The 17,688-nt window shown below is 40.2% G+C and overlaps 1 protein-coding gene across 1 annotated transcript in view; it reads right to left on the reverse strand.

Moving 5' to 3' along the window:
- Positions 1-17,688, reverse strand: part of LOC136363885 (von Willebrand factor D and EGF domain-containing protein-like) — a 165,470-nt gene that overhangs the window by 15,775 nt on the left and 132,007 nt on the right. Inside the window, exons 23-26 of the mRNA XM_066323353.1 lie at positions 11,446-11,541; positions 10,568-10,663; positions 8,208-8,303; positions 6,569-6,664 (exon numbers count right to left, since the gene is read on the reverse strand). Coding sequence (XP_066179450.1) covers positions 6,569-6,664; positions 8,208-8,303; positions 10,568-10,663; positions 11,446-11,541 — 384 coding nt within the window. The remainder of the gene's footprint in view (positions 1-6,568; positions 6,665-8,207; positions 8,304-10,567; positions 10,664-11,445; positions 11,542-17,688) is intronic.

Below are 17,688 nucleotides of genomic sequence, written 5' to 3' on the forward strand. Positions count from 1 at the left end.
GATTTTGAGACCATTAGTACACCCTTTTTCTCATTTACGGATTGGTTTTAGTCTGATTGCAACACTATTAATTTGAAAAAAGACTACAGCTCTACTTTATTCTCATCTTTGCAACTGTTAGTGTATAATTAATGTGGGGAATTGCAAAGTATACTCTCAGCACAGGTCGTATTCCCAACTTGTTAGGGGCTTGAGTTTGGTAACATTTTCTCTTCATTGAAGAATGCTCTGTGTTTTATTAGGTCAGTGAACCATTCCAGCCTGTGTATAAATTGTTCTGCTGAGCTGCTTTCTTGTCATGCCTGAATGAGAAGTGAAAGAGGGCTCATACACACAGTTTCTCCTCTGTTGATTGTTTTTGCAGCTCTGTGCTTGAGGATGACCTGCACTTTAGGCCATTTGGGCACATTCCCCTTGCCCTGAGCAGGCTAAGGCACTGCCTGTGCTTGGTGCAATTTGGTCCGTTTTCATCTATGCCAAAGAAAAGGGAAATTCCAGTCTCAAGACACAGGCTGCAGTGGTCTGGCTGATAAACCAGGAAAAAAGTAAGGACCTGGTCAGGAAGTTTGGAATAGTACTGCTGCCTGCACTGGCACTGCACTAATCTGTTCATCATCACCCTGTTCTTATCTGCCTCAGAAATAAGCTTGAGCTTACATGGAAATCAGTGCTGGAGAGGATTGTCTTGCCTCTGTCTTTTTGTGGATAAACAGACAACATTAATCTCCATGACCATCTGTCCTCTGGGCTTTTCAAGCGATAGATACATTGCTCCTTTTGTAAGAGATGTTTAAAAAATATTTTAATCAAAAAATATATCCCCAAAATGTTGTTTCTTAAATCAATTAGTGGGCAAAAAGCACTTATTCTCATGCAAAAGACCACTGCAAAGAGAGATGCAGTAATTCAGGAATCCCTTTTCTTTTGCTTTAGGCATGCTTTTGCATACAGCAGCAGATCTGGCACATTTCCTCAGTGCGTTTAAGATACAGGTAAAGAATATTAAAATTTAGATGTTCTACTCTAGTAAAATTCATGCTGTAGTCTGGGAATGTTCTGCTTATGGAATGAATAAAAAATTTAATAAGGCTTTTGGGCTTATTTAGGAAATATATTCAGTTCTTACCCAGATGTATTCTTGTTCCCTTCCTGAAAAATAAATTTAGACAGATGCATGTGCTCAAAATCCCTATTAAAATAAATGCGTCAGCTACATATATATGAAAAAATTTATTTTTTGAGAAAGGCCGACTAATGGTTTTGTCACAAATCCTTACTAAGAGTGAGTGGTGAGGAGCTCTGCTGGGAGAGCAGACCAAAAACCAGGTTGTGCCCTGAGTCACTGTCTCCTGTTGGGAAGTCACAGCTCTCCCTGATCCCCCCAGGCAAGATGCAGGGATCATGTTTTGTTCAGCTGAATAGGAAAGACAGCAGTAACCTTTTTTTTTTTTTTTTTTTGGTTCATCCTCCGTTGCATTTCTTGCCCAGAGGAGGAAGATGACATCTAATATGAACCTGTTCTGTTACGTAGACTGGAAAATCAAGTCAGGGCAGAGACCAGTGTTTCCTTTTCCTGTGTCTCCACGCTGGGCACCAACCAAGGCACAAGCCAGCCCACAGATCTTTGTACTTTTGTTGGACAGATGATGCTTTGAACAGGAAGTTCCAGGTCTGTTTGCTATAAGCAGCTGCTCATTTACTTCCAAACACTCACTGTTCAAGCATATTTTCTGTCCAGGAATCTTGGACAAACACTTGTTGCTTTCAAGCACCTCCTCGCCATGTGGAAAGCAGGTCTGATGTAAGTGATTCCTCCATCCGTTTGGATATGTGGTTTATTCTCTGCTTGTTTGTGTGGGAGGTTTTGCTGGACCTTTGGCTTGCAAACTGGCTGATTTTTGATAGCTTAAGTCAATCTGGCTACTCAGTGAAGACATTCCAGAGAATATATCACACAGTGTCAAGATGACAACTCGGTGGGAGTCTGATTTGTTGAGCAGTAAAACTTCCTGCTTATGCAGCTGGCGAGGCAGTAATGTACAGAAACATTACATGGGAAGGCTGGAATGTGGGAAATCAGTGACTTTCACAATATGACATTGCTTAGCAAAAAGCTGCCTTTGAAACCCAGTGTTCACATTTCCAATTAGTTTGCCTCTAGCTCTCATGCAAAGAAAGTCCTCATGCTACCGGGAAAGGAGAAGAAAGGAGGAGGGAAGAGGAGCAAGCAGAGCTGGAGGAATGACTGTGAGTTATATTGCACACTGTGAATTGGCTATAAATCCTGGCTGCAGGAATTACTGAAATGGAGAAATAGTTATCTCCTAACTCCAATCCAATCTGCAAAGCCCCAGTGTCAGTGCGATGATTTATGTGATACAAAGCATCAGGATTGAGCCCGGCAAAATGAAACAGATGCACACAGAAACTTGTTCTCATTTTTAAACGGGCACCAAGCTCCAGGTCTCTGTCTGTGTTGAATGCCATGGGGTAATTCCAAAAGAAGGGCTGAGCTCAGGCTCCAGGTGTGCCTGGTGCGCTGGAAAAGGCAGGAGGAGGATGCTGTTTTCCCGTGACCTCTGCTTGCTGATGAGCTCCAGAGGGAGCTGTGGCTCGCCTTTTTTTTCGCTCGGAGATGCACTCACAGGAAGCAGACAGCAGAGGAAAGGATAAATGTGGTCCCGTGAATCCCTCTTCTTCTCCCCTACTCTTCATTCCAACCTTTCATAAGAAAACTCAGCTTTTATGAGCTTGCATTTTTAAAGGTTGTTTGTAGAGCAGTCCTATGAAAATGCACGCAGTAAATATAAAGGAAACCTACTGTGTTGTCTTTGTTGATAATTTTTGTAAGGATGCAGTAAATATCAGTCAGAACCCTGCTTTAAAGCCTCCTGAAAAGCAGTGACATCCCAGGATTTTTAAAGCTGTGTTTGTCAAAAGGGAATTCAAACCACTGCACAAACAATTTTTCTTTAGCACCCAAGTGTGTTTGTTGGATGCAAAGTTGATCCAGAAATATATTTTATTTTGAGGTGCTGCCAGCATTTGCCTCTTCCCTCTCAACAAGACTGATTATACTGGAAACAATCCTTCTCAAGTGAGGATACGAGGTTGTAGATTGTTGAGGCACAACCACACATTTCCCTGTCAGCGCTGCCACCCGCACGCCCCGGGTGTGGGTGTCTGCTTGGCATAATCACCAGGCACTTCTTGCAGCTGGCAGCCAATCAGACCTCACTGATTTACACTTTTTGGCCTTTTGCAGTGATGTTTATTTAGCTACAAACCACAAACTTTCAGGCTGAATGCCTTTCTCCACACACTCAAGAAGCAAAGAGAGAGAGTGAATATAAAAGATGTGGTGCCACCACTCTGTCCTGCACGTTTTTGGCTGTCATGCATGCAGTATTAGAAATTCCAAACTGTACAGGGATGACACTAAAAAATCATAAGGCAGAAATTCCAAACTGTACAGGGATAAAAGTGAAAATCCTAAGCTATGGTTCTATGTATTGAAAATAAACCAATAGCCTGTATGGGTTCAGCTCAAAAATAACCTGTCTCTGATGAGTTGTGTGACTTTTAGTTATAATTATCCCCTTCGATTGAGAATCTGAAGCTGACAAAATTAAATAGAAGCTTTTCTTTCTCTGTCCGTGCAGGTGAGATGTTAAGAAGGAAAGAGAAATGTCTAAAAGCAGTGGAAACAATATCAATGTATCAAACAATGACAACTTGAGTAAACTGCCAATTTGTCTGCATTAGTAATAAGCTTACTCACTCTTTCTTGATAGCTTTTATTAGTCAGGTGATAATCCACCCCAAATTTCTAAGATTATAGACTCAGTGTAAGTACATAGTAAAGCTGATTTGCTGTCAGAGGTGTTTGAAACTACTAGAAATGTAAAAGTACGTAAGGACACAGCAATTTCATATTCAGAGTGCAAAGAACAATTAAAATAAAGAATAAATCCTTCAAAAGGATTTTTTCCCTCATAATTGCCACATTCATGATTGTGGCTAAGCCATCCTTATGTTCCTCAGTGTGGGGTCACCTGGCAGCAAGAGGGAACACCACTGAGTTGTGATTTTGGGCCACAGGTTCACCTTAAACAGTCTCTCTGACATTATCTTGGTGATTTGGAAATGGGGGATGATACAGTGTTAAACTTCCAGTAAACTTCACATCTGATCACAGCTTTGCTATCATGATATGGGTATTTTTTTCCTCACCCTTTGTGTGGATTTTACAACTCTGTGCAAGCTGAAATGTCCTGTGCAACTCAGAGCTCAGTTACCTTACATGGAGTCTCTAAAGCCTGACAGAAAATATGCTCAAATCCAGAAAAAAAAAAAAAAAAAAAAAAACAACAAACACCTCTGTAAAGCAGAAATTTACTGGGTTTTCCTGATTCCTTTTTGCCATACCTTTCCCAGGGTATGCACAAAAAGTTTCCCAGCTGGATTTCTGAGCACTCAGGCACACAGCCCATGGGGCTGTCTCACCTCTGCACAGTCAGCTACCCCAGGTAGCCTCAGGATTATCAAAATTACCTTGATAGATGTAGAAATACAGATTTGTTTACTGCTAGTGACCCTGCAGTCTGAGCTGCATGATACTCAGCTCTTTTTGGAATTTCAAATGGAAATTATGGTCATTTTTACATGTTTTATTTAAGAAAAAAGGGGGTTGGGTGATGGGAATTCTGCGCACTGGGGATTTATCCTCCTCTTTTTTCTCTGTCTGAGTGAGTTAGGAACATGTGCCTGCATTTATACTTTTAGCCTTTCAGTGTATGCCACACATACTATCTAATCCCTCAGTCTAGTCCATGCCTGATGCAAAATTATATGAAATAATGTCTAAAAAAGGGGTGAGATGTGTTCTGCATTTGAACTCTGAGAGGCTTATGGGACAGAGAGCAGCCTCCCACTGCTGGGAGCACTGGTTTTCTCCATTTTGTGGACAAAAGTTTGCAAAGGTCAGCTGAGACTGACTTCTGCTGTGTCCTGCAGGCTTCTGCTCCAGAGGAGCTGCAAAGTCTGGAACCTCTGCCAGAGGAGAGAGAAGTTATTCTATGTAACAACAATAGGAAGACACACAGCTCTAAGAGAAACTGCTTGTCATAAAATCTTGTGGATTATCCACTTCTTTTGATGGATCTTGATACTTGTCCCATATGCTCTTGCTTTTAGGCAAGGAAAAAGAAACATTACTCAACGTTTTTTACCAATTAGCAGTCAGTGGCCAGTAAGAATCAGCAAAAAGTAGTGCTTTCCTTCCACTTAATTTTCTCTTCATTCATCACACTCACAGGCCCTTTATTTAAGTTTTTATAACACTAGGCTAAATAAACCAGACAAAATAGCAGTTACTGAAACAGAATGAAGGCGTGGATCAGACAGAACAGAAATGTTTTCATCATCTCAGAAAAACAGTTTTGCAAAAGGTTATACCAAGATGGACAACAAAACCTGAGAAACTTTTGGAAAGTGGGAAGAAACCTGCTGTGAGTTGGTGGAGTTTGGAGGATTCCAGGGAGTGCTTTGCTAGACTGCAATCATCATCAGTGCACTTCCCTTTGATCTGCCTGGAGATGTGGCAGGGTGTTTAAAGCTGGAAACAGCGCTTCTCTAATGTTCTCTAACCTCAAAAACAGGATGCCAAACATAAGGTTTTTTCCTCCTTTTTTCTCCCTCCAGCACATTCCTGCCAGAACAGACTATTCAATTGTGCACTGTGCGTCACGACCCTCCCTGCTGAAGGAGGGGAGAGCAGCAGTGTGGGGAATGAGAGGGCTTTTGTTGCTGCAGGGAATTTTTTACTGGCTTTTTTTTTTTTTTTCCCCTCTGTGTGTGAGAGACATAAAATGCTCTGGAAATGTACAGATTCTTCCTGCCAAGAACAGTTGTTTTCACAGCTCCCCTCTTGCCAATTTCAAACTGATTAAGAAATAATATTAAAAAAAAAAAAGAAAAAAAAGAAAAAAAGTTTTCACATACATATCCTAAACTCCCTGGCTGACAAATATTGTTGAGCAATTGAGTCTGTAAAAGTGCCAAAATAACCTATTTCCCCAGAAGAATTGAAGAATCAAATATTAATACAAATGGTAATGTAAGAACGGAGTTTTCAGTGACAAGAGAAAATTCAAGGATGAAGTGCTGTTAACCAATTACCTTAATTAAGCTGGAACTATGAGGTTCTAATATTTTAGTCAGCTTCTTGGCCTTTGGCTTTAATTTTTTCCCCCAAAAAATATTCCATGCAAAATAATTGATTAATCTCCAAATATGAATGTTACTCATTTTGAATGCTTGAAATATTTAAAGAGGATTCCAGCCAAATGTTCTCCTCCCAACTTTGACTTGACTTATTCTAATTAACAAGTTGGTTTTGGGTATAACACAGAGCTTTATGGCCTCTGATAGAATATCGTTGATCCCAGCATCCATACAGGCTAAATGTTCTGTGGAACACAGAAAGGAGAAAAAAAAGCACAAAAAGGAGAAAAGCTGTTTAGGAGTCAGAGAACAGTTGGAAAACAAAGGGAAGTGTGTAACTCACTTTTCTGGCACCTCCTTCCAGTGTAGCCCTCGGCACAGGAGCAGACATTGGTGCGGACACAGTGACCACCGTTCTTACAGGGGGGAAGGCAAACAGCTGGGGAAAGGAAATGTTCTGTAAGCCAAAATCATGTGGGGATCCACACTGCCAAAACTCGGGCTCCTTATTTAGGTGTCACTGTTGGGAGAGCAGCTCAGAGAAGTATTTTTTTTTAGCTAGAGTAGGGAAGGTGTCTTCCCAAAGGGAGGTTTGGGCAGTTGTGAGGATGGAGACTCTGATTCTGTGTTTGTGGAAAAAATGTGGGACATGATTCCTAGCACCTGAGGCTCTCTTAGATACTTGCAGTTCAGTGGTCAGAATATTCCCAATGGTGTCAGATTCTTAAGTCAAAGGGTTTCCTCAAGGGCTTCTCCCCATGAAGTATAGATCAGGGTTTGACATTTGCTAGCTTGCCCTTGGTGCTGTTTCTTCCCCCTTTCTCAAAGAAGCGAAGGAAGGGCTTTGATTTCCTTCAGCATCCCTCCATTTTAACCTCTTATCAATTCCAGATCGATGAATGTGGATACATATTCTCAAGTTTTAGCTGTCTAAACCAGAAAACACTTGAGAGCAAAAATTTCAATTCACCTAGATGATGAAAGTCACCTTCTGTGTTCAAGAGCAAGATCATCAAGTTACAATCTGTATCATTTTCACTCTCTCCTTCACCCCCAACACCACAAAAACAAAGAGTTTCCAGCAAGCTCCATTTACAATTCGATTTTTCTGTGTGAATCATTCACTTGCAAAAATATACATCAGGATCACGTTCATCTTGGAGGCCCAGGGAAACAAAAGAGAGAGAGGGTAAGAGCAGAGAACTTTTAATGTTGCAGTAGTTTTGGTAATAAGAGTGCATTTATATTCCCAGATTCAGGAGGAGTTACTAGATCCTACTGTATATTGAAATACTACATATTGAAAAAAAGAAAAGGGAGTAGTCCTAGCACAGGGGTCTTCCAGCTCCTTGGGCCCTAAATTCTCTTTCTTGTCTGTTCTGCCCAAGATACTGGGTCATTAGAGGATTCATTCATTTGACTTCTGCAGCACAGAGGGAGTGAGAAGCCCAGGATAATGTTAGCCTCAGTTTAGAGCTGGGACAGGGATCAAAATCAGGTCCCACTCAATCAGAGTAATGTTGGATCAGATTTTTAAGCAAGGATCTGATGAAGTCCTACAGAAGTCTCCCATCCATGACACTTTAGGGTGGTCAATTAGGTGACCTTGTGACCCCATTTGAAGGTAAGTTATCAACTGTCCCTCATACACAGTGTAGTACACACCACAGGATACCAAACTGAACAAAGTACTGCCATCCTTTAACATTTAATTGAATTATGTCACTAATTAATGATGTCACTGGCTCAGGTAATTATTTAGTTACCATTAATGGCATCACCAGTAAGTTCTTACTTCTTCCCAATACCATCAGGAACAATAAAATGTGGATTTATGACAGACTATAACAACAAAAGAGCCCACGTGGTTATGACAAGGAGAGTCTCTAGATATATTTCATGTGGGGGTAGGTAATGTTGTAGGTGATATTTATATTTTGAGCCTGGGCCCTTTATCAAGATGATCAATAGAACTTTCTTACCTCTCTGGCACTGTGGCCCGTAGAAACCAGCAGGACAAGAGCACATATTTGGCCGTACACAGACTCCTCCATTCAGGCACACAGGATTGCACACAGCTGGGTGGGAATAGAAGATCACTTTATGAATCTCTGGTAATGAACTTTTTAGAGTAGGCACTCTTTTACTGCTGCACATGGCATTAGAATTAATATTTCTAGTGATACTGTGAAAAGTTTAATGCCACCCTTGCAGGTCAGTTGTGCTGCAACATTTATCCACGGTCGACACAGCGGGGGCATTTCAGTGGTGTTTTAGCATAGCTTGGGAGATGAAGTAGGCTGTAGTTTAATGTAATAATTTAATTTATTTTGGATGTATTCCTTTGATTCGCACAGTTCATTTATTTCTATTCCAGTATTCTCAGCAAGCACTATCCCAAGGTAGTAAGAGTAGTCAAATAAAATACACCCTGGATAACCTGGATATGGGGTATTAATTGTTTGCTGCTTTGTCTGCATTCAGCAGAGCATTGTGGCATTTCCATGGACTTGAATAGGTGTGCACCCAAAAACCTGTTTGTTCTGCCTCATTTAAATGCCAGTTCCCACAACACATTGGCTCATTCATCACCAACAAAGCCACTGGCTGAGCTCCCTTTGCCTCTTTATGTATCTGTTCTTGCTCTAGATGATACAACAGGCATTAGGAATTAAAAGCTGTCTTGCATATTTCCATGTGGCAAGTACTGGACTGTTAAAAAAAAAAATTAGAATTTCAAATTGATTTAGATGGGAAGTCAGTGTGAGAAGAATAAGGGATCTGATAAAGTTTTCATTGTAAAGCAGAGCGACACTTTAAACTAGCTTTTTTCCTTCTGTTCCCTTTGTCTTTAAGTATCATGCAGAAGAGCCCATTAAATAAATTAAATGCATTTAAGCTTAAATAAATTAAGGGTCACTAAAATGTTTCAGGTGAACTAAAGAAGAAACAGAATGTCAATTTGGAAAGAGAAAAAAAAAGTGAAATCGTAGTCTAGATGAGAGGATTTTCTGACTAAGGAGCAGTCACTTATGCAGTTAAAATAAATTTAATTCACTGCTCAAGAGGAAATTGGTTTAGTCCACTCATTTTCCTGGCTAGTTCATAGATGTCCATAATCTTGTCAGTCTGTCAGTGTTTATATTTCCAATGGTAAACTCTTCTTTTATATTTTTTTTTTCATTTTTATACCTGTATTCTTCCTGAGATTCCTATCATAACACTTGAGGTGGGAAACCCCAGCAGTGCCCACAAAATATTCTGTGCAGTGCACATGAAACGGTGCCAGAGGGGTGAGTCTGGCAGCCTTTCACCAAGGCTGTCAGCAGACAAAAAACATTCCTGCTGCTGTTGTTCTGCTCTGGAAGTTACTGCTACTGTTGCTTGTTTTCCGTCCTCTTACGATGGTTCTGTTTAAAGCCACCCCAAAATAAAATTGCAGAACGCCTTGAGAAGGAAAAGCAGAGCTAGTGGGAACCAGAATAGCAGGGACAATCCCAGTCATTCCCTGTGGGTCACAGCTGGGCTGATTTATGTGTCCTCAGCAGGTCTGTCATTTTCACACTTACAGGAAGAGCAATCTCCAGGAGATGGAGGTTAAAATGACATCTCTCACCTTCCCGGAAAGGTAATGTAGGCTGAAGGTGTCTCAGTCATTTAATATTCACCGTGGCAGAGGCAGACTGCCTCTGGAGCCTTGAGGTCTGGCACTAATTCAGGTAGTCCTCGTCTTTTAATATTTCACTATTTTGCATGCCTTGTCCCAGGTGAGTGCTGTAGTTCCTGTACCTTTGGAGAAAATATCCACCCCAGCTTTTAGGACTTTGATCCTGAGAGAGGTTCTAAGCTGACTTTGAGCCCTGACTAGAAATAAGTACCTAGTTCCAGTCCACACCTTGTCATTTTGTACTGATGGGTGGAGGTGGCTTTTTTTCCTGAGCTCCCACACTCCTGTGGATGCTTTTTGTAGGTGCTCTGCAAGTGAGAGATGCAGGCAGGAGGAACAGTGTGAATTCTGGCAGCACAGCATGCTAGGAATTAGCTCCAGAATCCCACAAGCTTAAAAAGCTGCAAAAAGATTTCGTTTGTAGGTTCCCTCTGTAAAATCCTGGGATTTAGGCAAACATCTAAACTTAGGAATACTTACATAAACATCTAAACTTCGGAATAGTTACATAAACCTCAAGGCCACCTGAGGTTTTGCCCTGTACTTGGGCAAATTACTACTTCTAGGCTCTAATCCTTTCAGCAGGAATTCCCAGTCTGAGCACTGTGGGGCTGGGGGGGAACCACAGGGATTTTGGGGAGCGCAGGGCAGGATCAGTCACTGCCAACCACTCACCTGTCTCACAAGAGGGGCTGCTCCACCCATGCCTGCACTGGCACTCATCTGGTGACACACACACCCCACCGTTGTGACAGTGCCTGTTACACACCACTGAAAAACACACAAAAGGTAAAAATCTCTCGTCACTAACACCAGTGCAGATCCTGAAGTTGCCTTATTACAGCCAATAACTGATAGTGTTAGTCCTGGAGGTAAACTGAGGGTGGGATCTGTCCCTTTCCTTGATTTGCTTTCTCTGTTAGAAGGTATACACCTAAAATTCTTTGCTTTTTAAGTATTCCAGCTACTCAGCTTCATAGATAAAATTATATTCCTCTCAAGGGCAACCTGATATTTAAATAAGCAGCGAGGTCAGTAATGATGGAGGTGCACATGTTTTACTGATATAAAAGGGTTTGAAGGCTGATTTTCAGATATTCTCTGTATTGAACCTCTTTTTATACTGGTATTGCAGAGTAGCTATACTCCTAATCAGTATGGCTGGTATTTTGTGTTCTCAAAATTAACATTATTACGTTCACTCACAATCTTAAAATTCATAAATATTTCTATAAATAACATGCACTTTTTCTTCTTTTTTTTTTCTTTTTTTTTTTTTTTTGTTTTTCAAGAAGCAATTTTACAAAGAAAACATTGATTTACATGTGCATATTTTTACATAATACAACAATGCTGATGGTAAACATATGCTCTGAAATAGCTACTGTGTTACTTCAACATGTAATCCTTTGTTTTCAATAATCACTTTGAGGGGAAATATAGGGGGAAAAAACCCCAACAAAAAAAGAGTTGATTTTTGTTTTTTTTTTCTCTTGCAATTTTCTGCTAATTGAAATGTGTAATGAAGAAAGCCTGAGTGAGTTCATACATACTTGTTTCACATCGAGGCCCTACAAATCCATAAGCACAGGAGCAGGTGTTGTGAGGCAGACAAGTTCCTCCATGCTCACACGGCGGCTCACACTGCGCTGCAAGAGTGAAACATGAGGAAAAAAATACACTTCAAATACCACATTCCCTGTGGTTACCAGCACAGCACAGGTTACTTCTTTCCCCATCCCATTTTATTAATCCAGTGAGTAATTTGGCTGAGGAAAACACTGCAGGGTAGCAGTAGGTATCACATTAGCAATACAGCACTAATGAGCAGCTGTATAAAGTCTGCAAGGGAATGGTTTTAACATCCTCATATTTAACTTCTGAGCATGCACATTTTAAAGTGGATATTTTGAAGGCTGGTGATGGATGAAGTACAAATGCAGTTACAACTCAAGACCTTTCCTCTCCCTCTCTAGAAATTTGCCCTGTGGATGGTCAGTAAGCCTTAGCAGGTGCTAGAACCCACAATAAGGCAGAGATTAAATGTTCCTTATAGAAAAGAGTTGTGTGTGGATTTGTCAGCAAAATGGCAAACATTTAAGCAAAAATGTTAATATTTAATGAGTAGCATGAGCTCTGCAGACAAAGCAGTAAATTAGATAAAGATATCTTGACTTGTTGCAGCATGCAATGTAATTCTGTGGAAGAAAGAGGATGAGTGTGGAAAGGACTGCAGCTCCTGAAACAGGCTATTTGCTGAGGGCGTGATTGTTTTTCAAATGTTGATAATTTTGAATCTAAAAGCTTTATTGTATAGGGAGCCTGGAAATCTTGGACCCTTAAACCTAAGATCTAAGACAGGTACCAGATAATTCTGTTTGTAACCCCTTAATAAGAGGTAATTGTGTACGGCAAACACAAAAGAGGAGGAGGAAGATAATTGAAGGGACAGGATGATCACTGAAGGGACAAAAAAGTCACAGAAGGGACAAGATGACCACTGACACTCAGAGGAGAAGCTCTGTGGAAGAAGCAGACCAAGAAATGAGTGCCAGAGGCACCTCATGCCTCTGGAAAAAAAAAGACACCTCACATAGCAGAATGAAAAATATCTTCCCTTGTGTGTGGGAAGTGAATACAGAGAAAAATGTTGTACTTTGGCTCACTTCACTGGCAGAGTTCTGTCTTTCATGAAGGATATGAAGCTGAGCAAGGTTATTCCAAGGAAAAAGCAAAATGAAGCTAACGAGACCTGAAACAAAGCATCTTTCATTTTAAGTATTGTTACAAGGGAAGAGAACCTTAATGCACCACATTTTGTTCCTAAAGCTGGAAAATGGGCAATGGAAATGGAAAGCTAAATGAAGGACCAATTCTTGGGGAGCCACATGATTTAAATGCAGTTATTGTGTTGAAGACCTTCTCACCTCTTGTGATTGTCACCAAGCCATGGAATATGAACTTTGCCATCCAAAAACAATAATGAAATCCCTCACACATTTTCCAATTGCAGTGAAAAAGACAAACTCCAAGAAGGTGCTTTTAAATAAACCACTTTGACAAATAACATTGAAGAAATGTATTTGGTATTTAACGGTGAAATTTTCAGTGCTGTTATATAACTTTAGGATTTGACCTTCCTGAGAATAGAAAGTTACAAGATGTATTTTAGACCCATACTGTATATGCTGAGAATGTCATTAAGCTAAATTTCATTTCCATTGGACTATAAGGTTTAGACATTTGCAAATCAACATATGCTTGGCTAAAATTCCAAGTATACATCTGCAGAATAAACAAAAAAAGAAAATAGAAGGGATAAACCCAAATCATCTTTCCCTGGACAACTAAATAGATATAGATAGTTTAGATAAGGTATTAGGAAAAAATGATTGGCTGTGAAGAAGATAAGACATTGGCACAGGTTGCCCAGAGAAGCTGTGGCTGCTCCATCCTTGGAAGTGTCCAAGGCCAGGTTGGATGGGTCTTGGAGCCACCTGGGCTGGTGATTTCTTTCCAATCAGAAATTAAAAGCAGGCAGAATTGGTTAATAATGCCTGTGTGGAGGTAAGGGGGTTACAAAACCTGGGGAAAAATGTACCACTGTTTTTAAAGTATATGAAATGTGATTGCCTTTCCTGTAGGATGATGGTTGCATAAAGCCTCCAGGTGCCTGAGTGCAGTGCCAAGCACGGTGACATTCAAGCATATTATGCTTTATTTCAGTGTGGTTTGTGCAGCACTTAAAGTGTGTCCGTGTGAATAGAACACTTTCCATCTGGCCTTTGCACATTCTGAGATGCATCTGAACTGTCAGAAAAGAACATGGTATTTGGGATATTAAAACATTTAGCTCTTATGGTGACATTTAATAGTAAAATGTTTAAAACTGTTCTATTACTGGTGAAGAGCAAAAGATAAAAACTGAACACTGGCTCCTCTGTGAGAGTAATATTCACTTAAAAGACATTTCCCAGTGTAATAGAAATATACTGCTTATGTCAAATTCTTTTCCCAAACTTCTATCTTTCATCTTCTGAAATGAATATTTTTTTTTTCCATGAGCATTTGCTAAATTGTAGAAAGGTATTTGGATGTTTTTATACTAAGCGGTTTTGGATAGGAAAAAATAACAGCGAAGAGGAAAACATTGCTGCAAATGGTCAATCTTGCTGTCAAGTGTATGTATGTTTATGTTCACAATTTAAAATCTGGAGGTAGAAATGGAGAAGTGCATTATTGTTTTCTTTGAAAAGGCTTTTTGGGAAATGTCCCCAAACTTCTATTTTCCATTAAAATGAGATCATACAGTTTTTATAAGTTTCTCTGCAATAACTTCAGGGGCACTCAGGAATACCAGATGCTCTGTTGTTTCCCTGATTTTCCATAGCCTAATCAGCAAATGTCTTCCAGGACGGAGTTATTTCTTGGCATCTCCACAGTGAGTAACTCCCTGTGCCACCCACACGTGAGGCCCTGGGTCTGTGCAAACAAAGCCAGGCTTGGAGCTGTGAGAGCATTCCCTGTTTAGAATTTAGAATCTGACTTAGATCTGTCAGATCAGGACAGACTTCACTGAAGGGGAGCGTAGTCTACCTTGTTTCGTTGTACATTATTTATTTCCTTTCAAAGATACATTAACTTAACTTCCTAAATGTGCAGATGAAGTTTTAATGTGCTCAGCACAAGGGTGGGGTGAAAAAAGGGAATAGAAAGTTCCTAGGTTGCTGGTTTTTTTTTTTTTTTTTCCTTTTGGAAATCTGTGGACTGTTTCTTTTGCATGTAGGATACACAGATAAATGAAATGAGGCATAGGATTAAAGCACGTGTTACTGCAATTAAATTAACTCATTGCATATTTAAATAGTCCAGCAGCCTGGATCCTGCTTGTGAGAGAAATGTCCATCATAAGAACTGGAGTATTAACAAGAGAAACTTGACTGAATAAATTAGGAATACAAATACAGACACCAGTGCTGGTTAGGTTGTACCAATGCATTTTGTTTTGTGAAATGTCAACAGAGTGCTCATCTGCAGCCAAAAAAAAAAACCCCAAATAAAGTGTTAGGAATCATTAAGAAAGGAGCTGAGCACAAAATGCCAGACTTCATTATGGCCTGTATCCATGGTGAACTCCATCTTAAATACCATGGGCAGGCCTGACCCCTCAGCTCTGAAAAGCTACAAAAAAAGTGGAAAAGATGCAGGAAAAGAGGCAAAGATAAATGAACAAAGTTATAGAAGAGCTTTTGTACAAAGAGCAATTAAATATATGAGGTCTTTGGAAAAAATATGACTTTAGGGTAGAAAACTGAGAATCAGATGTGACCTGGAAAGGGTGAACAGGATAAAGTTCCTGGGCATCGCCCTGGTGTTTTGGAGCACATGATCCATAACTCCTGAGAAGCTGTTCCAAACAGTACCCCTGCATCTTTTCCACATGTTGCCAGACAAATGCAGTTGACAGCTCTTGGAGACAGGGAAAGGACTTTTGGTTTGATATGACAGATATTTTTTTGGTATAAAATGTTAAAAACAATGAACATGAGCTACCCACGTTTTTTCCTCATTTCATGCAGCTGTACATGGTGAAGCCATAATGCTTTCCCAACCACCCCATCTATCCTGTTATTTTGAAAATTATTTGGTTTGAAAAGTGGTTTTGTAATGACAAGGCAACGCTGTGTTTTTAACTCTCAAGCAGAAAACGTGACTCCCACTGTTCTAGACTTCCCACTACTCTAGACATCCCTTTCTCTTAGAAAATATTGTACAAAGCCAATAAAATATTCCAGATTTTTAATGACTTCACCCTCTTAAGTATATTTTTCTGAATTATTATAACTTTATCTTTCACAGGAATGCTGAGGGTCTTTTATGACTGCTGAAATACTAGAAAGGTACCAGTCCTTAACTGTCAACCTGATCCAAAATTGTTTTAAATAATTGTCTGTATTCTATGAAATGGAGACTGATTTTTTAACGCAGAGTTTTAGTGACCAAACAGTCCCTATCAAAGGAGCTTGGAGTCAGGGAAACAAAACAAAACAAAACAAAACAAAACAAAAAAAGAGGACCAGAAATTTGGCTTAAATTCTTGTTTCCTCAGTTTTCAGGTCTCGCTCTCTCAGCATGAAGCCCAACAGTGATACCTAAAGCAGAATTTTTCATTAAGTTCAATCCTGTTATCAAATGGAAAGGAAGCATTCCACCTTAGGGCACCCTAAGGAGTTCCAGGAGTACAACAGCTGCTCTCAGGCAGTGCCATATGCACAGACCCTGGGGAATGAGCTGAGCCCAGAGAAATTACAGCATTTTTCCCTTTTCCTTGTCCAGTGGATGCAGCATCTTCACAAGTGATGACCTCTGCAACTTGGTAGAGTGAGGAACAGTGGCAGGGTGACAAGGAACTGCTCTAGGGTGACTATCAACACTAGCAAATGTTTCAGAGTGTTAGCCCCAAATGTTACAAATCACTGCAGCACAAGGGCCACTTGTAGCGCACCAGACAAAATGTCAGAAACGCTCTGATAGCAATCCTGTTTGGGCTCCTTCTGCATTTTTACAGGGCTGGGTTTTTATTCAGCTGGCACATGGAGCTGAAATGTGTAAAGCTCTCTTCGTGCTCTGACACTCTTGCTGTGCTCTTTGGCAGGTGATTCGTGCTGTCCCAAAAACTGCTAGAAGGAGACTGTAGCAATGCACTGGTTTTTACTGCATATATCCTTGGAAATGGCACTCAGAGTGAGAATTAGGTCTTTAGCAACCTCCCTCATCACCGGAGGAATGCTTGGCTAAGCTTACTCCGTAAATGCCAGAGAGCACCTTCTGCAGGAGAAAATGTGGGAGAATCCAGTGGACTACAGCAGGTCTTACCTCTCCTACTTATTTTTTATTTTTGTGTAGGTGACACTGACTGTCTCCGAAACACTGCTCTGAAATGAAGCTTTTAAAGCTGGCCTGTTTGCCTGGGAAGTCTTAACATTAGGCTACTAATAAAAGGTTTTATTGCCTTTGTGCAGGAAGGAGAATTGTAGAGCCTTGAGGAGCTATTTCATCTCCCCTCACCTGCAGAGTATGTAGCTGCTGACAGAAGGAAAATAATCTGTAATTCTTATTACAGCAAAGCAGGAGGAGCAAAAGCAGGGTTCTACTTCTGACAGACAACGCAGATGTCAGTAGCAAAGGGAGTGATCCAAATGGACATTGCTAAAATTGTCTGAAAATATCTCAGTTTAGATGTCCAAATATGAGCCAAACACACTGACATTTAAGCTGTGTTCTTCCAAGAGAAGGTAGGAGGTCACACCTGATTGTCCCCAGGGGTTTCTTCCATTCTGTGTTCCTGTGACCCCCAGTGCAGGGTGACAAAGCAGAGGGAGAGGACGTCCAGCTGAACTGTGACAGGGAGACTGAGGGCCTTTATAATATTAATATTATATTATAATATAATATTATAAGGAATAATATTATTATCCAGAGGGATAATAATATTAAAGATATAAAAAGTGTTATGGTATACTTTAGGAAAGAATTTAATTTTCAGGATGTTGCTTATGGTTTTTTTCCTACTAGTCCTCCAAGCCTGGTTTTGAATCTGCACATTTGGAAAAAACTAGATTGTGTTCAATCATAACATACCACATGGTAAAGTACTCCTTATTTTAAATTATTTTCAGACATTCTTATTAAACAAAGGTCACATCCTCTGAAGATCCAAAGGTATTAAAACTTGCAATCAGCAGGCTGGCTCTTTTATCCTAAATTTTGATATGAAATAAGATAGTGACAACTAT

The sequence above is a fragment of the Sylvia atricapilla genome, chromosome 7 (genome assembly GCF_009819655.1).
Source record: "Sylvia atricapilla isolate bSylAtr1 chromosome 7, bSylAtr1.pri, whole genome shotgun sequence".
Taxonomy (NCBI): domain Eukaryota; kingdom Metazoa; phylum Chordata; class Aves; order Passeriformes; family Sylviidae; genus Sylvia; species Sylvia atricapilla.